The sequence below is a fragment of the Hippoglossus stenolepis genome, chromosome 4 (genome assembly GCF_022539355.2).
Source record: "Hippoglossus stenolepis isolate QCI-W04-F060 chromosome 4, HSTE1.2, whole genome shotgun sequence".
Lineage (NCBI taxonomy): Eukaryota > Metazoa > Chordata > Actinopteri > Pleuronectiformes > Pleuronectidae > Hippoglossus > Hippoglossus stenolepis.
The window spans coordinates 2,403,850-2,414,654 of NC_061486.1; the positions used below are offsets into that span (position 1 = coordinate 2,403,850).

Genomic DNA, 10,805 nt, shown 5'->3' on the forward strand with positions numbered 1-10,805 from the left:
TCTTCTCCTTTTTATTTCCTGAAAACAACTCGTCCAACCCAAACTTCTCCTTTTTGTCAAGCTCCAGTCAAACACGCCCAGAGAGGAAGACGAGCTTCCTCCCTCCACAGAGAGGAAGAAAGAATCTGAATCTGAACCCTCACTCATCAGGCTTTCATTATATTTCATGATTGATTGAATCACACTCATGTTTCCTGGGAAATAATTCCCTGCTGCTCAGGAAGTGATAAAAACATTTGTTGCTCTATCAACACAATGTAAATGTACAATGTGTGTGTGTGTGTGTGTGTGTGTGTGTGTGTGTGTGTGTGTTCTTTTACCTCTGAATGTGATTGTTTCCTGATTCCTGCCTCACCAACGACTTCAGGTGACTCAAATTACCTCCAATCACAAACCAGACCAGGATGTAACATGTCCACATTTATTCATCATGTCATTCTGTGCACATTGTACAAATAATCATGTTGTAAATATTACAATTCATATTATAGTTAAGATTCTTGTTTTATCACAGAATGAAACTTTAAATACATTCAGGGTCTAAGAAGGCGTCGGTCGCTCTGCAGGAGTCACAGAGAGAACCAGGGAACCAGGGAACCAGGGAACCAGAGAACCAGGGAACCATGGAACCATAGAACCAGGGAATCAGGGAATCAGAGAACCAGGAAGAATCAGGGAACCATAGAACCAGAGAACCAGGGAACCAGAGAACCAGGGAATCAGAGAACCAGGAAACCAGGGAACCATAGAACCAGAGAATCAGGGAACCAGGGAACCATAGTACCAGGGAACCATAGAACCAGGGAACCAGAGAATCAGGAAACCAGGAAACCAGGGAACCAGAGAACCAGAGAACCAGAGAACCAGGGAACCAGGGAACCAGAGTCTGATCACTGACGAGTCGGTTCCACGTTGATTTGGTCACAATCTGGGCTGTTTTGTTTTTAAAGTAAATCTCATGTGGATAATTGATTTGATAAGAACACTGTTGTTTGGTTTCAAGTCCCTAAGAAATCTGCTTTACATAAAAATTTGATGTTGATTTAAAAACCCACATCCCAACAGGCTGTTGTTTCACGACACCATGTCTCACAGAGTGTCCGTGCACCACGCTGGTGTCAGATCGCTGCTGCACAGAGAAACGTCTCAGTGAGAGATGGAGAAGACTCGGTTTCCATGGAAACTCTACAGGTTCCTGTACCACATGACTTCATGAAGGAAACCTGGATCGGCCCCGTCACTGAGGGGAAGGATGGACAACGTCTCCAGAACAACACTGAAAACACACACACACACACACACACACACACACACACACACACACACACACACACACACACACACACACACACACACACACACACACACACACACACACACACACACACACACACACACACACACACACACACACACACACACACACTTCGTACAATCAACACTATACAGTCCTCTTCAGTTAGGTCTCTGTGACGACTGGCCAATCAGAGCTTATCAGCTTGGTCTAAAGTAGCGTGGGATGCTGGTGAGCTGCAGCCAATCAGGAGTCAGTTCTCAGTTTGTGATCTGCAGAGGAAACACTGCAGCAGGTCGCTGTCAATCAAAATCATCATCTCACAGCCGACAGTCCACGTGGGAGGAATTCAGTCACATGTGAAGCCGACAGCCTGTCAATCAAGTGTCCTTGTCATCTGACAGAGGGACATGAAGCTGCAGACCCTCCCCCTCACTCATCCTGCCTGCGGGACATAGTGATTGGACCGCTTCGTAAGGGGGTGGGGGGTTGTCGGGGCTGTGGGAGGAGAGCAGGGGGCGGTGACTGCCGTCCGACTGGGGGTGGCCCAGAGCCTCCTGGGCCAATAGGAGCTGGGTGGGTCCAGGTGCGGAGCAGGCGGGGAGGCGCTGGCCCCAGCTTCCGTACACCGCCTCCTCGTAGGAGGGGAGGGAGACAGGAAGTCCGTCCACCATCAGGTCCAGCTGGTCCGAGGAACGACGGCTGATGGAAGAAAGAGAATTATTCCATCTGCCGAGGAGGTTGTGTTTTCACCTGTTTGTACGTTGATAAGCAAGACGTCTATCATCTTCTTCTCACCTGTGAGACTGACAGGGGTAGAGCCGGGACTTGACGACCAGGCAGGCCGTCGTGGTGAGCAGGAAGATGGACACGCCCACCGCCGTCGTGGCCATGCTGGGCATCGAGTCGTTGGATGCGTCATCAGGGTTCATGTGAGGACTCTCTGAGGAGGAGAAGCAGAAATATAACAACAGACAGATGAGAATTACACAACTCTGCAGGAGGAACTGAGCGGTCGTCCAGAGAAACACAACCCTGAGTCTTCTGAGGACACACCTCCTGCTGCATGCGTTTATTATGTCTGCACAGCATGATGCTAAAACACAATGTAATTACTGACGACTCAATCAACAGAAACTTAATCAACAATATAATAATTCTTTTTTTATTCAAATATAGAGCGATAGTTTGGGGAGTTTTGGAAGAAACAAGCTGTTTGATCGATCAGAAATTAAGAGTTTAGTTTATTTCAAATGTTTTTAAAAGATCAAATAAATAGATCATCAGCAACATAAATATAAAAAAAAAAATTAAAAACTATTTAAAACAACTGAGGCGAGGAGCAGTCAAAGAAGCCTCACAGCGGAAACCCCAGGTATTCTGTGGTGATTATCAGATATAAGATCTATGAGGCTTTTTTCAGCCCAGTTCTGTGGTTCCTCTGTGATCATGATAACACAGCGGCAGGTTTCCATGAGGCTCTGATGGCATTGACTAAGAGGAAATGTTTAATGGTTATTACAGCGGCTCTGCCCACTTCCTCCCCCCGACTTCCTGTCGCAGCACGTTTCAGTGAATGGTGACAGTAAGTGGGAACTGGTCTGAAGGAAAGTGAAGCTTCTGACAGACGGAGCGTGTTCCTGTGAAGTGGGTCAGAAGAGGAACTCAACCTGCTGCTGCTGCTGCTGCTGCTGCACCATATTGCTTTTACATATATTAAGATCAGATACTATTAAACACAGGCAAAATATCTATTCTCTGATATAGTGGAGAGGAACTAACAGATTAGAACATTGTGTTTATTACGTTTCATTTGATCCCAAAATGAAAATCAAAGGTGAAAATCTATAAAAGACACTTTTGTTGAGAAACATGTTTAAATGATTTTTCACAAATGTTTTGTATGAAGCCCCTTAAGTAAGTATCTTTTTTGCTCACAGGATATTTACTTAACTTAACTATTATCCTGACACTCTTTGAACACTAACATGTGTGAAGTGTCTGTAACCTCACTGGGAATCGAACTCTGGAACAATAACACGCCGAGTGCTTCCTGAACAAAACAGAGAGGAGCTGTCACAAAATGATGAACCTGCCTTCAGCCTGTTTGGATCAACACTGTGATGAGTCACAGGCGATAACGAGCGGATCATAAACAGAGGTCTGTGATGCTGCTGCTGGGAAACGTCCCGAGACGAGTCCTCCAGGAAGATCCGCTGACTAACAGAGGAAGGAATGTTTCAGTCACATGACGCGTGTCGTCAGGATGATTTCATCCAAACTCCAGAGAGAGCAGGCAGCTGAAGCATGGGAGGGAATCGAACTACCGACCTGAATGTTTGTGTTCAGGACAGAACCTACAGCTACATTTGTGGAGGTTCCTCGGATTAGCTTTTTTAGGAAAGTTAGTACTTTTAGTTTTTCTCTTCCTGATGTGAAAACACAAAGGTAACGTAACTTGTATCTGCACGTCACCTGTTAACAGATACTTTGAAAGTTATATTCCACATCTATAAACTCTACATGAGTTGTTACTCAGTCTCGGGTCTCACCCTTGATGGGGATGCAGGCAGGTACCGGAGGCTGCCACCTCCCCTGGCGACACCTGGAGACGCGGGTCTTGGTGAGGTGGTAGCCGGGCTCACAGAAGAAATGGATGGAGCTCTTCTGAGGGAAACCTCGGCACGGAGACGGGTCGCAGCGGAAACCTCCATGTTCAGGCACCAGCGGGTGGGTGCAGTTACTCAGTCTGCCTGCACACACACAACAGATGAGAGCAGCTTTTAATACTTTGAAATTTTAAAATAAACAGTGCTTTCTACCTCACACCACTGATATTAGTTGGTGTTAATATTAAATCCTCTTCTCTCTTTCCCCTGCACTCAAACAGCTTGGGTTTAAATATGATCTGCTTGTGCTGCACTTGCACTCAGATATTTTGCTTCAGATTTCCTGCGCTGCAGCTTCCGCTCTTCTCCTCACGCTGCTTCTGTGCGAGCGTGAAACATCTGCACCAGGCTCTTGAATAAAGAAAGAAAAGCCACATGCATTGTTCTCCTCTGGCTTTAAAGAAGAAGATACACAATCTGTAGGTGGTTTTCTCCCCATCAGCTGCCTCCAACCCTCAGAGATTCAAATCTGTTTGAATTATAGGAACAGTGACTTCAGCTTTAGATTTAACTGGGTCAGAAAATGCAGAACAAAAAAATGATCGTGTCCTGAGCAGCGTCGGACTGTTGATCTCTGTAACGAGACACCAGGTCAACCTGAAGGACAAACTGTCTGTTTGTTGGGAGACGAGTGGGAGAGAGGACAGAAAGGTGATGTTTCACTGTCAACAGATGAGGACACGAGGGTCAGGGTTCGGTGTATTTCATGCTGCCTTCATTCACCAGCATCATAACACCGGCTTCTCTTCTCATGTAACAAACATCCAGCTCCGTTACTCACTTCCTCTGTTTCTTCACCAAAAGTCTGCATCTGTAGAATCATGATTTCTGCTCCACAAGCTCATCGAGCCCAAATATCTACATGTGAAGAGTTGGTCAAGTGGAAAATCACTAGGATTTCTACAAATGAAGCTGCAGGAGATAAATCTCATCCAAACTGAGAGCAGGAGACTTGTCGTAGATATTTTTAGTCCACAATTTGATTTGGTTTCACAAGATTAGAGAGAAATAATTCAAACAGTTCTGTTATTCCTGTAGTTAGAAACAGATCCACAGGAACAACAGAGTCTGCAGAACACTTCAGTTCAACATGATATAAACTCCAGAGACAAAGAGGAAGAACCCGACTGTTTCAAACCTGCCTCTTGGGAAACGCTGCGTCATGTTCAGTAAGTGATTCAGAACCAGTCATGATAACAGTTTGATGAAGTTGATTAAACCGTGTGTTGGAGTCCAGACCAGGGGAACGTCTAACTGCAGATATATATATGAACAAACCTGCAGCGAGGAGCGGTGACGAGGCCAAGAGGAGGAGGAGGAGTCCACAGACCAGACTGACACGTCCACACAGACATGGACGCAGAACTGACGCCGACATCAAACCAGACTTCCTGAAGACACAGAGAGGTACAAGGTCAGAGGGAAGGACCCACACACACACCCACACACACAGACACACACACCCACACTGTGAGGACACTGTCAGGAGCGGTGAGGTGGTGTAGATGACATCACAGCTGTTCCACAAAGTGTGTTGTCAGCTGTTGTTGTTTGTTTTAATCCTCAGAGGAAACTGACAACAGCATCACAAAGACAATTTGAAATCTGGACATTTATAGCAAAACACCAAATTACAGATAAACAGACATAAAATAATAAAACTATTTAGAGTCAAGAATCAAGATGAAAGTGGAATTTGTCTTGGCGAGCTCACACAAACACAAACACAAACACAGACGTCGAAACGCATTAATAAAATCTGAACCCTTGAAAGAACAGCACAATGAATCTTAAAACCAACGTTGAAATGAGTCAAACAAATGTTCACATAAACAAAGGATCCAAAACAAACATAAACTCCATGAATATACAAATATAAACAGTAATTTGTATTAAGGTGACAGCAAGTCTCTCACATGTAAACGGGACCTGCAGGTTCCTCCGGCTTCGTCTTCTGTTCTGACTGAGAACCTGTCAGTCTGTTGACTGACAGGTGACATGTGACAACATGTGACACATATTGACCAACGCTCACATCCGACAACGCTGCGGCTGAGCAGCAACAAAAACTTCATACTGTTGAAACAGAAACTCTTCACCACAAAGACCCACAGTCTTTCTTCTTCTACATCTCGTCTCACAGACACTCACTTCCTGTGATAAAGTGGCTGCAGTGACAACAGAGCCAGTCCTTCACCGCAGGGTTTCAGAGTTTCATTGTTTTTAGTGTTTCAGTGTTTTTAGTGTTTCAGTGTTTTTAGTGTTTCAGTGTTTTTAGTGTTTTTAGTGTTTTTAGTGTTCCAGTGTTTCATTGTTTTTAGTGTTTCAGTGTTTCAGTGTGTGAAGATGTTGGTGTGGCTGCGCTCTGCTGACTTCACTGTGTTTTCATGTCAAGAGAGATGCCAGTCATCTCAGGATCAGCGAGGGAAGACCCCCACCACACACCCACACACCCACACACACACCCACACTTTCACAAACTCTCACTCACTCATTCTCACACTCACTCCATGGCCACAGGCTGCGTGGGACGTCTGTATCTCACTCATCATGTCTGTGATATTTTAAATTCTGGAACGTTTGATTATTTCCTCTTCATGTGACTCGCTGCTGCTGCGATGATCTTCACTGTCGTCACAATAACATTAAGGCCACATTTTCATTTTTGAGTTTATGAATATATTTGTGTGAAAGACGACGTGACGCATCAACACCGGAACAATCAGAAACACGACAAACATCGTTCTGGAAGGTTTTAAATGTTTCCCTCTGGTTTCAGCGTCCACTGAAAACCTGCCTCTGCTCTGATGAGAAGTGGTGAAGACCGAAGTGAAGGTGACTTCACATCTGTGACCTTCTCTGCAGGTGAATTCATACTTTGGGGGAAATTTGATATTCTGTTACAGCTTAGAAAGGGTTTTCCCCTGTAACCGAGTTTTTATCATCTTCTCTGCTCTCATCCACCTTCATCATCTTCATCACCTTCATCACCTTCATCACCTATCTGTGTCAAACAACCATCGCACTGTGTTTATGTTGAATGATGTAATGTTTTCTGCTGTTCACACTCTTCTGGCTCCTTCTCTGAAACGCTGTCTGGGTCACAGGAAGTGATGTACTTTGTGTTTCCAGCCACATCAGTGATTTGGGAGCTCAGGAGATTAAAGTGGGCGACGATAAGACCCAGACGACAAAAACTATTTCCACCTGCAGAAACTTTCACACAGAAAAACCACGGAAATCAAAACCACAGCACAGTCTGCATCAGCTGATGTCTGAGAAGGAGCTGCAGATACAGGCAGGTGCTGCAGGACCTGTGTGACGCTGACACCAAGTCGTGTTGTTCTTCAGCCACTGAGCCACACCTGGCGTCTGGTTGATCAGTAGCTGATCAGGAGACTCTGAACTTTGCTCTTTGTGCTCTGTTGCGTTGCAGCGTTTCTGAACATGAGAAACAAACAAGTGCAAACACTTTGTTCTCTCATTTATTAATAACTGACTCCAGGTTTAAGCAACTGCAGAAAACATGAATCCACCTTTTACACGTAGGATTATACAATATTAACCGGAGGATACGTTCATTATTGGCTCAATAAAAACAACAACATTTACCAGCTTAATAATTTCATATTCTCTAATTCTATAAGAATTGCCGGGTCCATTATTAGCAAGTGTGAATCTATGTGTCGATCCGATGCCACTTCTTTAAAGTATATTAGTCTCACCCAGATAGAACTGAAGTTTTCTTTTTAACAATCTCATAAAACATTTGAAAAAAAAGGAGTTCACTGAGGTTAGAACTTATATTTTATGAGCTGAACAGAGTGAAAGGAAACAGGATTATCATCTGATTCAACCTGATTAAAATGAGACGTTAGTTAAGTTTCAGACTTCCACTCTGCTTCATGTCTGTGATCAATGTTGACATCATTTTTATGCAACCAAATGTATTTGATACTTTACCAGTATGTGAACACACTTGGGGAAGAGGAAGTGAATCATCCTATTGTGTCGCACCGACTGCGCCTTCAGAACCCACTGAGTTGCATTAGATACAAGTGGATTTAATGAAACTGAAGGACACAGTCACTGCTCAGTGTGTCTGACACAGACGTTCAGCGAACACGACTCACAATGCACATGCACAGAACACAGGGGAAACGCTGAGGCTGCGTTTAACAGGTCACAGGGATGCAGTGCGGCGGGGGGGGGGGGAGTAAACCCACCAAAAACCTCACGTCACCCAAACACAATTCTCACACTGACATCAATGAGGTTTATGACAGAAACCATAAAACTCTCAGCGTTCAAAGTGAAGTTCTGGTTAAAGTTTAAGCTCATGAAGTCATAAAGTCTCATAAACAGTCTCTCAATGAAAAACAAGAGGAAGCTTTGTTCAGCCTGTGATGATGAGCAGCAGGAAGTCAACGATATCCTGAGTTTATAACTGTTATTATTATAAAACAAAATCAGATTATAGTTGCATTTTATACAGAATAATCCCGCAGCTTCAGACACTGATGTTCATTTTGACCACAGACTGTAAATAAAGATGGACGACGTGTCTCCACTTCCTTTTTATCCAGATATTCCGATATGAGCGCCGCCCTCACAGAGTCTGTGATTGGAAGACGGAGCTGCCGTATCTGGGTCTCACCGATCAGATCATCAAACAACTAAATAAACCAAACTCATCCAAAACATGAACGAGAACGACCTTCTCACCTCCCACGTGGTCACCGACCAGGGAGGTTCTGTGTGTGATTATCTGCACAGAGATAAATAACGTTCTAAGGAATTGAACGGTGACACAGCGAAGTGCTGATGTGTCACACTGGAGTCTTATCTCTGGGTCAAGTGAAGCCACTTGAGGTCACAGCCGGAGACGTGTTCACTCGTAAGGATCCAAAACCTACAACTGATGAAGCTGAGATCACTGCAGATTTAAACGAGGCTGTAGTTATTTTCAGAGTCAGTCAATAACAAATATTTTTGATCAGTGCTTTTGTTCATGAAATGAGAAAGAAAACCAGTAACCTCCAAACTGGCAGGTTTGGTTGTTTTTGGTTTTAATTGTCAAAGAAAACTGATTCACGACGATAGAAAAGAGAAGAAGCAGCAATGGATGATAAAACTATCAATAATTATTGCAATTTCATTTTCATCAAAATAGAACAAACGTCCAATATATATTAATAAACTGCACCTTATTGATGGACCTCAGATTTGTCAGATGTTTTGTTGTATTAAAAACCACAACCTGCACTAAGGACTTTAAACAATAATAACAAAGTGACATGTATCTTAATAATTATCAATATCGTCTCTTATGAACATTTTGATCTGATATCATTTTTGACCAGATCGTCCAAAATGGTGGTTTATCTGTAAATTGAAGGACTAATTGTTTCAGTTCTGGTTCAGTTGAAAAGAAAACCTGGAGTTTGTCTGTAAACCTGGTGAAGAAGCTCTGAAAGCTCCTTTGAATGAACCAGTGAACATCAGTTCAACATCTGGAAGTGACTCCTGAGACCTGCTCCTCAGGGTGTGAAGCCCACATGTCACCGCAGGCTGACCTGGATCTATAGAAACAGCTTGATCCTGTAGGAAGATCTTTGTTCCTCAGCAACAGAAGCTTCTCTAATATGTGATGACATGAGGGGGATCGAACACCGTTTGAATGAACGGGTTTTTATATCTGATAGAAGTTAGTGATGCTGTGCATGAAGTCACATCATCATTAAATACAGATGCATTATCTCTGGGTGCTTGTCTCTCTCAGCGGGGACAGTGGAGGTAAACAGCGGCACATCAGTGTGTGAGTACCGGAGGTTTCAGCGGTGAACACGACTCACCTGACACCGGGAACCAGGCGGCGGCGGCGGCTGCTGCTCCGGAGCTCCGGAGACGAGTCGATGCGGGAAAACTCCGGGACGTGAAGACGAATCTGATTCTGTTCCCCGGTTCTGAGGAGGTTCTTTGGTTCTGATGTTCTCTGGCTCTGAAGATCTCTGGTTCTGAGGAGGTTCTCTGGTTCTGTTGTCCTCTGGTTCTGAGGAGGTTCTCTGGTTCAGATGTTCTTCTCTGGTTCTGATCTTCTCTGGTTGGTTCTCTTGTTCTCTGACAGTGATCAGCTGTTCTCTGCTGCTCAGCAACAAGTGGAACCTTTTTCTCTGAAGCTCCTGACTCATCGATCAGCTGTGTCAGAGAGAGACACCCTGGATTCTGATTGGCCACTGAGGACCAACAAGCTCCGCCCACCTCCGTCATCACACACACACACACACACACACACACACACACACACACACACACACACACACACACACACACACACACACACACACACACACACACACACACACACACACACACACACACACACACACACACACACACACACACACACACACACACACAAATGAACATATTAATAGATACCAATTAAAACATATGACTGCAAACCTTGTAAAATAAAAGCCTCACATTTCTTTTTTACAGTCTATGGGTTAAACACTAATCCTGTTTTCTACATTTGACTCTAAAAGGTTTTACTGTAAACTAAAGAACGTGAGAAGCAGCTGAGTCCTGACTTCAGTTTCACTTTGTTCTTGCAGCACAGAAACCCACACCGACCACCGACACAGCGTCCTGTGGTCTGAGCTGTTGTTTGGAAGAGCCGCCCTCCAGGCAGTTTACTGTAAATGCCGAAGAGCTGCAGGCTGCACAGCGCCCTTCTTGACGGAAGTGCTAAAAATACAACTGTGCCGAGTGGTGCTGCTGCTGTGATGCAGCAGAGGAGGAGGACCTTCAGGGTGTCCACTGGTTCTGTGCTGGTGTCA

General features: G+C 44.4%; 1 protein-coding gene across 1 annotated transcript; it reads right to left on the reverse strand.

Annotated features, from left to right (window-relative positions):
• Window positions 1-407: 407 nt before the first annotated feature.
• zgc:152863 (uncharacterized protein LOC562658 homolog) lies at window positions 408-10,214 on the reverse strand. Its single transcript, XM_047339669.1, has 5 exons — window positions 9,819-10,214; window positions 5,242-5,354; window positions 3,847-4,047; window positions 2,093-2,237; window positions 408-1,996 (listed from the first exon to the last, which is right to left on the reverse strand). Exons 2-5 carry the CDS (start codon window positions 5,339-5,341, stop codon window positions 1,675-1,677), a joined length of 768 nt encoding a protein of 255 aa, XP_047195625.1. The 5' UTR covers window positions 5,342-5,354; window positions 9,819-10,214; the 3' UTR covers window positions 408-1,674.
• Between the last annotated feature and the right edge of the window lie 591 nt (window positions 10,215-10,805).